The sequence below is a fragment of the Aethina tumida genome, chromosome 2, assembly GCF_024364675.1.
Source record: "Aethina tumida isolate Nest 87 chromosome 2, icAetTumi1.1, whole genome shotgun sequence".
Taxonomy (NCBI): domain Eukaryota; kingdom Metazoa; phylum Arthropoda; class Insecta; order Coleoptera; family Nitidulidae; genus Aethina; species Aethina tumida.
Genome location: NC_065436.1, coordinates 14,424,955 through 14,440,292, shown reverse-complemented (window position 1 = coordinate 14,440,292; position 15,338 = coordinate 14,424,955). Strand labels below are relative to the sequence as shown.

Genomic DNA, 15,338 nt, shown 5'->3' with positions numbered 1-15,338 from the left:
CACATGTTTCTTCATAGAATGTCACGTGATTATAATAAATAAAATTTTAAATTTTAAGAGCGGCGTCTCCTTGTGTTAAATTCTCTATACAAACACCGACGACTTGGAACAAATCTCAAAAACTTTGCAATCAATCTATTTCACATTTTGGGCGTGCATTAATAAATGTTTGATCTATGACGTGACATAGTTTTGAAGTCATAATATTCTTTAATAACAACAATAATGGTCAAACTTAGGTCATTTTCTACCATGTTTGTACAACAAATTCTAACCTAACCTAACCTAACTTAACCTAACCTAACCTAACCTAACCTAACACATACATCTGTGACATCGAGATTAATTTCTATTTATATTTGAGTATGTACTAATATAACAACAATAATGGTCAAACTTAGGTCATTTTCTACCATGTTTGTACAACAAATTCTAACCTAACCTAACCTAGCTTAACCTAACCTGACCTAACCTAACCTGACCTAACCTAACCTAACATACATCTGTGACATCGAGATTAATTTCTATTTATATTTGATTATGTACTAATGATTAATCAAAACTACTATTGCGTATCGTATTTATTATATTTGTTTATATGATGAAATGTGATTGGTTAACAATTAACCATACGACAAAAAATAAATAAATAAAAAGTTTAAACTGTATATATTATTGTATTTTTAATATATATTACTGTATTATATGAATTTTTGGGTGGTATTTAAACTTTAAATAAATAGTATATTTGAATTATTTATTACATTAATTAATTTACAATATATTTCATGTATCTTGATGAAAAAAATAAACAATATAAAATAAAAAATATAAAAAAATATTACTAAACCAATAATAAAAAATCAACATTAATTATTCCAAAATATTTTCAAAACATCTATGGCTTATGAGACTGTAGGTTTTTAATTCAAAATAGCTTATCTTAATGGGACATTTTATTTAGTAAATCCAACATCCAACCTCACTAAAATGTAAGATTCTTCCTTTTTAATACAATAGCAATTATATTTTATAATTTTGTATTTATATATCTCGTTTCATTTTAGTTGTTATTTATAGGATTATTTTGTATTATGTTACATTTAAGTTGTTATTTATATATATTTTACAATATATTTTGTTCAAATAGACATTTAATATTAATATTTTGTTTTGTTTAATATATTTTTATTTTTGAATTTATCTGTTTATTTTAATTATACATTTAACTTTTAATACGAATACGATATGGTAAAAACTATCGTATGATAGTGTATAATTCTTAATTACCAACATATAATATGATAATTGAGTAAAATACCTTTAGAATAAATATATTAGAATTAGGACAACAATTATTATATAAATTAAACAATAAGAACTGTAACTATAAAAAAGTTTTAGACATTAATATTCGATTCAAAATACATAACGTGAACAAGCAATATTCTTAATTTGTCAAATTTAATGATGCGAATCTGTTGCAATAACACACTCGCCGCAAGCGAATATAGCCTTTGAAGGATAACTGCAGATCTGACGCCGACCGTATATATATGAGATCTCAAATGCGGTCCTGTTCCATACAAAAAAATTTGCGCACGAACTGAATGTTTATTTGATTTTACGGCGGCAGCGCATAAAGTGCGATTCCTTTTCTAGTAACTGCCGCTCTTAAAAACATTTTAAGTTGCGCATATTATTCATTGACTACTATTGACTAGAATCCACATGTTTAACAGTTAGCAACACTTAATTACTAGCAACCGTGCTCCCGAAATATAAACCTTAAATAACGAGCCGTTCTACCTTTCGCGCGATAATTTTGAATGGGAACACGAGAACTTCGGGCGCGTACGGGTACACTTCGCCTTTACTCCGATGATACTTTCTTTCAACGATATGACACCGTTATTTAAGGTTTATATTTCGGGAGCCCGGTTGCTAGTAATTAAGTGTTGCCAACTGTTAAACATGTGGATTCTAGTCAATAGTAGTTCTGAAATCATCCGTAATGCAACTTAACCTAAATTTAATAAACAAATATAAATAGAGATTAATTTCGACGGTATATATTTAAGGGATTGTAAGTACTACTTTGAACAAACTGTTTGACAATAGTTGTCAATGAATAATATGCGCAACTTAAAATGTTTTTAAGAGCGGCAGTTACTAGAAAAGGAATCGCACTTTGTGCGCTGCCGCCATAAAATCAAATAAACATTCAGTTCGTGCGCAAATTTTTTTGTATGGAACAGGACCGCATTTGAGATCTCATATACATACGGTCGGCGTCAGATCTGCAGTTATCCTTCAAAGGCTATATTCGCTTGCGGCGAGTGTGTTATTGCAACAGATTCGCATCATTAAATTTGACAAATTAAGAATATTGCTTGTTCACGTTATGTATTTTGAATCGAATATTAATGTCTAAAACTTTTTTATAGTTACAGTTCTTATTGTTTAATTTATATAATAATTGTTGTCCTAATTCTAATATATTTATTCTAAAGGTATTTTACTCAATTATCATATTATATGTTGGTAATTAAGAATTATACACTATCATACGATAGTTTTTACCATATCGTATTCGTATTAAAAGTTAAATGTATAATTAAAATAAACAGATAAATTCAAAAATAAAAATATATTAAACAAAACAAAATATTAATATTAAATGACTATTTGAACAAAATATATTGTAAAATATATATAAATAACAACTTAAATGTAACATAATACAAAATAATTCTATAAATAACAACTAAAATGAAACGAGATATATAAATACAAAATTATAAAATATAATTGCTATTGTATTAAAAAGGAAGAATCTTACATTTTAGTGAGGTTGGATGTTGGATTTACTAAATAAAATGTCCCATTAAGATAAGCTATTTTGAATTAAAAACCTACAGTCTCATAAGCCATAGATGTTTTGAAAATATTTTGGAATAATTAATGTTGATTTTTCATTATTGGTTTAGTAATATTTTTTTATATTTTTTATTTTATATTGTTTATTTTTGTTCATCAAGATACATGAAATATATTGTAAATTAATTAATGTAATAAATAATTCAAATATACTTTTTGTTTAAAAGTTTAAATACCACTCAAAAATTCATATAATACAGTAATATATATTAAAAATACAATAATATATACAGTTTAAACTTTTTATTTATTTATTTTTTGTCGTATAGTTAATTGTTAACCAATCACATTTTATCATATAAACAAATATAATAAATACGATACACAATAGTAGTTTTGATTAATCATTAGTACATACTCAAATATAAATAGAAATTAATCTCGATGTCACAGATGTATGTGTTAGGTTAGGTTAGGTTAGGTTAGGTTAAGTTAGGTTAGGTTAGGTTAGAATTTGTTGTACAAACATGGTAGAAAATGACCTAAGTTTGACCATTATTGTTGTTATTAAAGAATATTATGACTTCAAAACTATGTCACGTCATAGATCAAACATTTATTAATGCACGCCCAAAATGTGAAATAGATTGATTGCAAAGTTTTTGAGATTTGTTCCAAGTCGTCGGTGTTTGTATAGAGAATTTAACACAAGGAGACGCCGCTCTTAAAATTTAAAATTTTATTTATTATAATCATGTGACATTCTATGAAGAAACATGTGTATTAATAGTTATTAATTGACAACATTTTTCCAGTATATAAAGTAAAACATTTATTACAATGCTAATAAGAATACTCAAAATAATTTTGTAAGGTTTAATGGTACAATCCATAAAATAAAGAATATGTTTCTATCCATAATTAAAAAGGTTAAACTGCTCCAATTTTCCGTTAAAAACAAAGAACATACCACATTTTTGGATAATTTTAAAACAGGTAACAAATATCAATTAACTTTTTAATTTAATATATCCTGAATATACGATAATAATAGTCATATATTTTAATTTTATATACGTTTGTTGTATCACATATATTTACAAGCCTGTGTGTAATTTTTAATATTATATTTTAATGTTCAAATTTAAAATGTAGAGATAAATAATTGCATAGTTTTTTAAAATGAATATTAGATTTGATTAATTTGATAGATTTGAAAATTGATAATATATGGATATAAAAAAGATATAAACAAAATAACAGAGAAAAATTCACGAGATATTACATACCTTAATATATATATATAATAAACAAAATTATTCAAAGAAATTGTGACATAAAATTACTTGGTTACGTTGTGTTGTTAATAACTAATTTGTTTCAAAATTTGAAAAATAAAACACTTGCTATTATAAAGACAAATTTATTTATAAGTTTGTAGATATTTCACAGTTTGTAGATAATGTTTTAAAAGTATTCAAGTTCAATATTTCTTTATTAAAATTATTATTATTATTTAAAAACTTCATAAACCGTGTCATCAATTTAACGAAGATTCATCCTTTGTTAACATAAACAATACTTAATTTTTATTATGTACTCGAAGATGACTATAAGTCCTGTAACAAATGTAAAATCATATACATTCAAATAAATTAATGAATCTAATTAAATTATAAAATTGTTTATCATATCTATTTTAGAAATTAATTTTAGGTTACCTAAATTAATAACCCTGTACCTACTCCAAAACAGATTTATATCTACTTCGCATATTACAAAATACCTACTCATTTCCACCAGAGTTACCAAGATAAATTTGTATATTCTACGGTTTGCTATATTGGAGACGCAGTTTTTAATCGACAGCCCCGGTCCAAATCCCTCGAGCCGCTGTACGGCCGAAGGCATGGCGCGGTCGGCTTTCGGATGCCTTCGCATTTATTCGTTTGAAGTCGAGAGTTTAGCGAATGATATGGACCCGATATGACACCTATGACACCATATGATATGGTTTTGAAAACCACTCCATCTGAAGCTTTAGGTGAGTCACGGAAACGCAGCAAGATTTTTTCAGCTAGAAAAATGTTTGGAAAGAAACCACAAGGTGAAAGAAGAATACAAAAAGTTTATGACCCAGTATGTATATTGACTTTGGATATATGGTCATGTAATAATTGCAAGAAAACAGTTATTTAATGGCTTCGTGGGAGAATTGTTAGATCAGCACTTTGTTTAGTTTCTCACAAATTTTTTCAGATTTTTTATGGGTTTTCTTAAAATTAATCTTTCATATGTCGTGTTTTTCTACGTGCCTTTACGTAGAACTAGTTTACAAAATATTCAGAAACTAAATTAAATTAATTAATGAAGATTTAATAATTTATCCCAACATGAAATTTTTGAGAATTGTTCTTTTATTGTTGTCTTTCTAAATTAGCAAACTTAAGTTAATAAATTGATTCTTAAAGGTGAAAACATTTGTAAGTACAATGGTTTTTCCTTATGGAAACAACATCAGAATTGTAATTATATTAAAATAATGTATTGTATTGTATTTTGAATTGCATTAAGGGTTTTTAGACCAAGTACGTAAAATTTAGAATAGCATCACATAACAGGGAAACATGTCGATCAATTTGGCAACAATGTTGTTCAGAGATGAAAAGTATGTTTTTAACAAACAACCCTATTGGTTGAAACAGAATCTCTTTTGGGGAGATTTCAGTACTTCGGTACCACTTTTTTCTCACCCAATTTAATTCTGGTCTGGTTATAAAACCTCTAAGTTTCAGTAGTTTCAGCAGATTTTATTTAAAACTTTCATTACGGTATTTTCTGTTCGTTTACGTACAGTAATTACTTGTGATTGTTTTGTGCTCTTCTCTGAGTGGTTCATACTTGTGTATGTCTTACTATTTTATTTTATCTGTTAAAATTTAATTTCGAATCAAACAGCTTTTTTGCCAGATTTTGATAATTAAATTTTATTCCTTAATTTTATACTTTTATTTGTTCTTTCGTTTCTTCTTTCTTTTTCCTTGTTATTTTTATTATTTATAAATAGATAGTTTATTTTTTTTAATTTGAGTTTTAATTACTATATTCTAAAAGAACCTAAACAGTAAGGCAAGTAAGTATATTCAAATTATCCGAGTTCGGTACGAGAACGCGAGTTTGAGAGTGTGTCATTTTACAGAATTTCCAGCTCTACGTTTAGAATCACCAAAACCCAGAAGTTGAGACGTCGAAATACAACAGTATCAAAGGTTAGTGACACTATAATTAGATCTGATATAGAAACGTGTAGTCAGTAAACTACAGAAAATATTGGATAAAATCGCTCCCTTTAATCTAACGAGTCTTTCAAAGACTTCAGGTACTGTAGCTTGAGTGGTCATTAAATCGCCATCGTACCCGTTACAGTCAGAGTACCAATTGAAGAGCATAACCGGGAAGAGTATTAAATCCCTCATCAAGCAGTTATCAAAGAGTCAAGAACAACAACAAAACTTAGAGTTGTATTTGACGCATCGTCGAAAACGAGTAGTGGTGTAAGTCTCAATGATACACTGTTTGTGGATCTCCTGGACATAGTCCTTCGTTGGAGAGGTTATAAGGTTGCGATGATCGCGGACATAGAAAAATTATACCATCAAATTTGAATACATGGGGATGACCAGGAATATACATACAAGTTAACAACCTTAACCTACGGAACAGCGGTTGTACCATATCTGGCGATAAGAAGAATTCGGCAGTTGCCGAGGCTGATAACTATTCCACGGCATCTCAGATTCCGTTAATGATTTACTCTTAAAAGCTGACTCGGAGGAGAATACCATGCAAGTTCATAGCTATTGTGACGCTTCGGAAAAAGTATCCTGAGCTGTCACCTATATAAAGGTGAAAAAGAAAAATGAGGATGCTGCCTTAAAAATACCAAATCTAAGGTTGTATCCATTCGAACTAAGATGAAGGTTTGAACTCTGTGCTGCGGCGTTATTGATAAATTTGATCCAGAAGGTAAAAATGACATTTGATCTAAGAAACAACCTTTAAAGATATGCCATGGATATATACAATAGATGGGTGTCATTATTAATCAGATTATTAATATTTCCTGAGTGGTTTAGCACAATAAACAACAATTATTGATTACTAAAGAAGAAACATTTTCATGAAGACGTAGGTCTAATCTCAAGAAATTATATATGACAGATTAATCAGTATTAATTAGTGAAATTTAGGTTTTTTATTGTATACTAACTATTCATCAACAACCAGATATTGTAATCTTCAGAGGATTTAATATAAATTATATTAATAAACTTTAAAGACAAAAGAATTTCTGGAAATACATTTATGCCTTTTATTTATCATTTGTTGAATCTAATAGTAAATATTTTCCAACAACAATATCACTTGTTTAGTGTTTTTTCTTTAATATTACCTATTTAGCTAATTTCTATTTCTTAATTATTTCAACCACACAATCAATTTATGAAAAAACTTTAACAAATAATTACTTATTAATTGAATCCTAACCATTATATATTAAGACATTATCAAATAGGTGCAATAGGTGTTTCAATCTTAATTGTTAATAAACCAAACTAATATTTAAAAAATCAATTATGCAGCTACAATTTTATCCCACCATAGATGTAGTAACAGTACTATTATATAATTGATAAACTGTAATACAGTTCTCTAGATTTAACAAATTACTTATAATAATCAATCTTTAATTAATTGGAATGACAAAGAAGTAAGATAATTTTTTAAAATATTTATTATTTCCTCTTTGAATAATTACTTCCGAATAGTAAAATAAAATTATGAAACTAAAAATATTACATTAAGCAATAAACGTTGTTAATATATCTTCAGAGTAATGTCATTATTCACTTAAGTAAATAATTATTAAACAATTATTTGGTAACCGATAAAGTCTAGTTACATATTTTATGTTTCACTGTTTAAATAAATTAAGGTTTTCACATGATCACAATAGTATAGTACTTCAGATTCTTTCTAAAAATTGAATAGTTACAATTTATAAGTATAATTTTAACTAATATCCATATACATTTTTTACACTTATTATGATGTCTTTGTCACATTTACTTTGTGTTAGATTTCCCCATTTCACAATTTAAGTAAGGTCTTCGATACCTGTTGTCAAAATATTACTAATATTGGTAAATTTGATCCAGAAGGTAAAAGTGACATTTGATCTAAGAAACAACCTTTAAAGATATGCCATGGATATATACAATAGATGGGTGTCTATTAATATTGTTGCTAAAAATTTAAATATGTTTAATACATTAGAAATATAATTTTAAATTGTGTAAATACACTTCCTGTGATGTCTTTGACACCTTTTCTAATACTGTTATAATATAATACTTCAGAGAGGATAACATGCATGTTGAGACTGTTTGATATATTGTCTATGGTTTAATCCGTGCATATTACCTCTTAAAATTAAAATGTATGAACCTCTTAACACAAATCTAAATGTACCAAGTATTTTTTTAATTGCAAAAGATATTAATTTATACCTAAATATTACAAAACACGTTAATATTTATGTACCAACTGAAATTTTACTAGAAATAATTTAATAATGGAAAAACCATAAGAATATCACATTTATTATAAAATTTGAATACACTGATGTTGCAAAGTGAACGAGTCACTATTTATAAAATTATGTGTGCAACCCTGAATGGCACAGAAAGCTTGGCCATAAAAGCGTCAGAAATCTCAAGAAGATGCCTAACTTATGTGATGATATTCCTAAGAATCTCAAGAAGTGTGCTGATGATACAAATTGTGTAATCTGTATTCATGCAAAGCATATAAGAAACCTGTTTAATATAGAGAGAAGAAGAGCAGCAAGGCCTTTGGAGATCCTACACTCAGATGTTTGTGGGAAAATTTCTCCACCAACACATGATGAGAAAAATTATTTTCACACAATAATTGATGTCTACACGCACTTTGTAATTATCTATCTAATGGAATCCAAAGATGAAACAGAAGTCTGTATTCAAGAATTTATAAATGATGCAGAAGTCTCTATGTTGAGATGGATAACGGAGGAGAATTAAGAAGTTTATTCAAGCACTGGTGTAAGCAACGTAGGAATATTTTAGATTACACCATTCCTCATTCACCACAATTGAATGGAGAGGCAGAGCGGATGAATAGAACCCTCATAAATAACAGAAGCCCATCTGGTGCAACTAAGAAAATGCCTGCAGAGCTATGGTACAATAGAAAACCAGATTTGAAAAGACTCCAGATTTTTTAGACTAAAGATTTCACAAGAAGACTTGGAAATCTGAAGAAACTAGAAGAAAGGAGTAAACAAAGCTTTCTGGTGGGATACATCCATGGGTATCGGATATGAAATCCAGAGGAGAAGAAAATATATGCATGAATCAATGTGATGATCAAAAACTAAAGCCGTCAATAACCATACAAGATATGGAGGAAGAAAATAATGAAGAATCTGAAATTGAAAATAATAATAAATGATGAAGAATTTAAAAATGAAGAAGAAATCTCAGACCATGAAGAAAATTTTGTGAATTACAGAGAACAGTACCCAGAAAATAATATCAACGAAGACCAAAAAGAGAAAGAAGACTACCAATGAGACTGCGTCAAAACTATGTATTAGACTGGAATGATGTAGAAGAAATAAACATGTCATATCAAGAATGTCTAGAGAGTCCAGATAAGAAGAAATGAGAGGAAGCAATAGTAGAAGAGAAGAAATGTTTAGAAAGAAAAAGACATGGGAACTGGTTGATAAAAGGCTTGAAAAGGCAAACAAATTGTAACAAGCAGGTGGATTTTTAAAGTTAAAGAAGATTCAGAGCTAGACTAGTGACGAGAGGATGCCAACAAGATAAAAATTATTTTGAAATTGAAGAAACATACAGCTTTGTTATACAGTTTGCAACTCTGAAAATACTCCTAGCCATTGCAGTTTATCAAGATCTAAAAATAGTAACATTCAATAGTCTGCTTTTCTACACCTCTACGCTATATCAATGAGACCAGAGAAGTGGGAATCAGATATACAGTCAAGAAGAAATAAGATCTAACAAAATTAGATGTTTACTGCGACTCAGATTTCCCTGGAGATCAAAATGAGAAAAAGTCTATCTGGATTCATTATGATGTATATGAAGGGGTCAATAAATTGAAAGACTAAGAAGCATCCTTCAAGAACTGATTGACAAGATAGTAACAGTTACTCTTCATGTGGAAATTACGTCATCCATAAGACTCATCAAATAGATGACATTTAACATATATAACATATTGATATAAAGTATCACTTTATTAGCCATGAACTTTTTAGATGCTTGTTTAATATCAAACATTGTCCTACTGATGAAAACCTGGCAGATGTATTTACAAAACCTTTGTGTCGTGTCAAGTTTCAAGAATTTGTTGCCAAGGCTTTTTGTATTAAATTGTTACGTCTTTTTAAAAATATTTTAACAAAATATCTCAACTGTTTAGGGAGTGTGAGAACTCAGTAATAATTTAGAGTAAACAGTTTACCATATTTTGATGTTGGTAATACATATACGTCCTTTGCCTCATTTATGACAAAGCTAAGGGGTGCTAAGTATTTTTCCCGACTGGACTTGGAAAACGCCTTCCACCAACTGGAACTGGAAGAAGATACCAAACCAATAACACCTTTTATAACACATAAGGGTATGTTTCGATATAAAAGGCTAATGTTCGGCGTTAACTCAGCACCAGAGATTTTCAATGCGTCTTCGAAAATATACTATAGAACTGTAACAAATACTTAAATTAACTGAATGACGTAATAGTTTATGGAGATAATGAACGTGTACACGACAAATGTCTTAAAAAAGTACTAAAGACATTCGAAGAAAATAATGTGCATCTTAATGAAATAAAATGAATTTACAAGGTCCAAGAGCTTAAATTTCTAGGATATAAACTATCTAGTAAGGAAATTGATGCAGAACAAGCTAAAGTAGAACCAGTAATTAATGTTCACCAAATAAGAAGTAAAGAGTTTTTTTAGGACTGACAACCATCCTAGGAAAATTTACTCCTGACTTGGAAATCGTGATCGACCCACTACGACAATTAATAAAAACTAATGTAAATTTTTTGTGGAAAGATAAACGTCAACAATATTTTAATAACTTGAAGGTTGTACTATCTAAACTATCAACTTTGGTTTATACCGACTCAAGTCTTAGAACCCGTTTGGTAGCTGATGCCAGCCCAGTGGCTTGCTTTCGCAAACAAAAGCCTTTCGGAAGTTGAGCGTAGATATTCGCAAATTTTGGAATCCGGATCCGGAAATAAAAGAAATTGTGAGCATGATTGATAAAGATTATTGTGTTTTAAATACAATCAATTTTTTCCATTTAGAATTGAGCTATCCACTTTAGATTCAGTTCTACTAAGAGGTAACCGCATTATTATACCAAGATCATTAAGATCACACTCAGCAAAAGAACAAACCAGGAAGGGCAAATGTTTTCATTATGGAAGCGAAAAACACTTGAAAAAAAACTCTTCTAACAAGTGGCAAGGTACGAAGTCTTTTAAGTATGACAATTTCGGACACGTATCCAAAGATGCACCGGAGAGGAAAGGTAGTAAAGATTCGACGTTGTGTTCACTTTGTACAAAAAGACATACAAAGTTGTAAGAATTGCAGTGAAATATGTTAAACCGTCATTGAGTCCGCTAACCACTTACACTTAGTAACATCTACCACGTACGTGAATATCGGAGATTCAAATCTATGTATTATGACGGTACCCTTCAACAACATTCGATTCTTCGCAACCCTAGTAAGTTTTAAAACAACAGCCATTGATGGACATAATGTTGAACTAGTCCAGGACAACCTGATCACATATGACCTTCTACTAGGATTCAAAAATCGAGATGTCGTTGCGATGAAATTGGAACCCGATGGAGACGAAAACACGACACTAAATCTCTAATCGAGGGTTACTTACCTCAAAATTTGGAACATGGAAGGACGCAGGTGGAAATCGCCCAAAGAAATTCCTGTACATCAAAACTCTAGGAAGTTGAGGGCTGAATAAACAAAGATCGTTAATGAGGGTAGCTAATTAAGACAGGATGTGTGTGAACTACTGTGTATCAACCTGAATGACCTGAAAGTTCTGAAAGGTCTTTGCTTTGTACCCAATTTTGTTGTTGACAAATCAGCAATCATATCTTATAAGTTTCTACACTTCAGTTGCATATTTGCATCACATCAAAACAAAATTTCTAAAATGTAGGAAAATTTTTAGAATAGAATAGAATTTGATTTTTTAACGTTGCCTTAACATTTGTTAAAAGTGAAAGGTTTTGGATTTGATTTGTATAATTTTTCTCACTAGTAACAATAGTTTTTGCCTCCATTCATTTTTTTTAATTTCTATGTTGTTAATTTGTCTTACCATTTAATATTTTTTAAATATAGCTGTTGAACCGTTCAATGTTTATTAATTTGATGCGCCGTGTTTATTTTACTCGTAGCCCGACTACACAACAGGAAAATTCTTCGTCTCCCACCAATCATTCGGAATTTTGGCCATGGAAATATATTCGATTTAGTTTTAGATTCACCGCCTTACTATCGCGGTTGGAACATGGTTCACGTCAATGGCTCGAAAGAAAATTTCATAGAGTCGTTAGCAGAAAAGTCTGATGAAGAGCTTCGAGTGAGTCCACCTAAAATTAATTTTGTAATTGTAATGAGTGTGCATAAAATTATGTTTAATTATGTCTGACGATTAAAAAGTTATTTTTACTTTGTTGTGATTAACAATTTTTGTATTAAATTTAACAGATATGATATATATATATATATATATATATATATATAAAATAAAATATTGATAAACATTATATATTGCCAATTAGTAATTTATCTTCCGTATAATATATATATATCGATTGAAAAACTTTTGATCCGATTGAATTTTGAAAGAGACATCGTGCGTGACAGAGACAGTAAAAGTTAATTTTTACTGTCTCTCATAATACAATTGGTTCAATAGCATTTCGATCGAAATATTAATTTTGAAATTTAATAATTAACTATATTAAATTTTTAGGAGGAAAGACGCAGGACTGGCAGATATCTTGCAATGGGAATTGCAATTTTCATTGTAACTATAGGTTTATACCAAGCAGTTGCGCAAGGTGCAACAAAATATGCTACATTATTAGGTACGGTTCTCATCATGTTTCTCTATTTACTGTGGTTATTATATGCAGCACAAAGAAAGGGAAAATTACTAAAAGTAAGTTAAACTATAAAATAAATATATATTTTTTTAATTATTGATTGTAAATTATAACTTGGATTAGGCAACTAACATAAGAAAAGAAAATAAAAAGTATTATAGAAAATAAAATATTTCCTTATAAGAATTGGGTCATCAATACTATACGTATCTAGTTTGAAGGGTATGCCTTTCACGTTCATATTGGTTAGAAGGAAAAGGCTTTTGAAAAACTCAACCAATATAAAATAAAATCACGTGGGAAATTTTATCTTGCAAAATCCATTATTTTTTGTAGACAGACCTAAGATTAAAAATCTTATTCTCTGTGTAGTATATATATAAATTTATGCTTATTTTTTAGACTTTTAAAATGCATTAGTTAACATTTATCAATGGTGATATACCTAATATTGATTTTATTTTTATGTATATTAATACATTTGTTTCTACATTTCAATATTTTTAACTTACCCATGTAATTAGAAAACCACAAGGTTTTCCATGTCCATGACAAGTATTGTGGTAATTTTGGGCCATACTTTAATATAAACATAATTTATTTGAATGAATGTTTACTAACTTACAAAATAATGTTAGTAAAAGTTAACGAATTGGAAGAACACATCTGCATTAAAAATTAGGTCATACAGTAAACGATCTTAAAATTACTAACTTTATTTTCCTCTCACAATTTTGAGTAAATTTTTAATATAATAATGAGTGAAATCGGAATCGAACATCATTAATTAATAACTTTAAATAGTCTTAGTGGAAGTCACAAACGAAAATTATGCCTAATTTAAGTCAATAGTTACGTGTGAGTGTTTAAACTTTTGTTTTAGGTGAATGAAGAAATAATTAAAAAAACACTGGAAGAAAGCAAATTTGTTCAGCATTCCCAAGATAATTTAAATGTTCCTTTCAAGTCAAATACTGTGGAAAGACCAAAAAGCAGTCATGAAATTCATGTCCACGTATATAGCGAAAAAGAAAAACTGAAAAATACTGATCACTCACTTAACAGAACATATTCGGTAGCATAGAAATTTTTCTTCATTGAACTGTCAATTTCTTGTTTGTTTTCTTAAGAAAAATAAAGATCAAATTGTAAGTAATCTTTAGAATCTACGTGGCAAATTTTAGTTATCTGTTTATAACCAATTTAATTTACATTAAAATATATAAAAATTGATAAAGCATTTTTTAATAAAAATGTTAAAAATTTAACATATATTTTATAGGCTTAATACAATTGTGAATGAAATTGTTAATAATAAAGACTGACTTTGAGTGAATGTGTATTATTCAATCTGAATTAAATTTCGCCAAAAGTATTTTTAAATTGACTTGTTTATTTGTTCTAGCTGTAAACAAATTAAAATTATCTGTAACAGAAAAAGAAGCAAGATTTACTACAAATTTATAGCCAGTCATAAAATTATATAAATATTTGTAATACCTTTATTATTGGAAAGTAAGGCAAACATTTTTGGATGTTAATGTTTTTCAAATTTATAACATTTTAAGTAAATATTTGATGTACAAGGTGTTAAAACTTGTTACAAACTTTAAGAACCAGCTACCCTGCTAACCCAGAAAAAAGTAATAACGAATAATGAATAAGGAATAACGAATAACGAATAACGAATAAGGAATAACGAATAACGAATAACGAATAACGAATGACGAATAATGAATAATATGATGATTAGCCGAATTTTATCTTTTCTAAAATTCAATCCCATAAATGTCTATACATGAAAAACATAATAAATTACATATAGATTTCCGAAAATCTCCGAAACAGATGATTTCAAATCAAGTTGACTCATGCGCTAAAAATATTCCTTATAGTTGTGGATTCTGCAATATTACCATTTTTTTTTTGTTATGGATACAATAGTTATTATCCGTATTCAATTTTTCTATCTATTACTCGAGTAAACTCTTCTCTCTTTTTGATGAACTTTCTGAAAAAAATATAGGTCAGATTAGGTTATATTAAGTTTTTATTTCTTTTTTTGAAAATATTCTATTTTTGTTGAACTTATTGAAAAAAAAATAGACAATAAAAAATTGTTCATAAAAATTTCAAGGAAAAATCTCAAAAGTCAATATTGT

General features: G+C 28.5%; 1 protein-coding gene across 1 annotated transcript; it reads left to right on the top strand.

The window, feature by feature from the left end:
* The first annotated feature begins 6,893 nt into the window (after nucleotides 1-6,893).
* On the top strand, nucleotides 6,894-14,496 carry LOC109606616 (uncharacterized). The gene is made up of 4 exons (XM_020023152.2): nucleotides 6,894-6,906; nucleotides 12,541-12,647; nucleotides 13,044-13,232; nucleotides 14,060-14,496. The coding sequence occupies exons 2-4, from the start codon at nucleotides 12,576-12,578 to the stop codon at nucleotides 14,258-14,260; spliced, it is 462 nt and encodes a 153-aa protein (XP_019878711.2). The 5' UTR covers nucleotides 6,894-6,906; nucleotides 12,541-12,575; the 3' UTR covers nucleotides 14,261-14,496.
* Nucleotides 14,497-15,338: the final 842 nt, after the last annotated feature.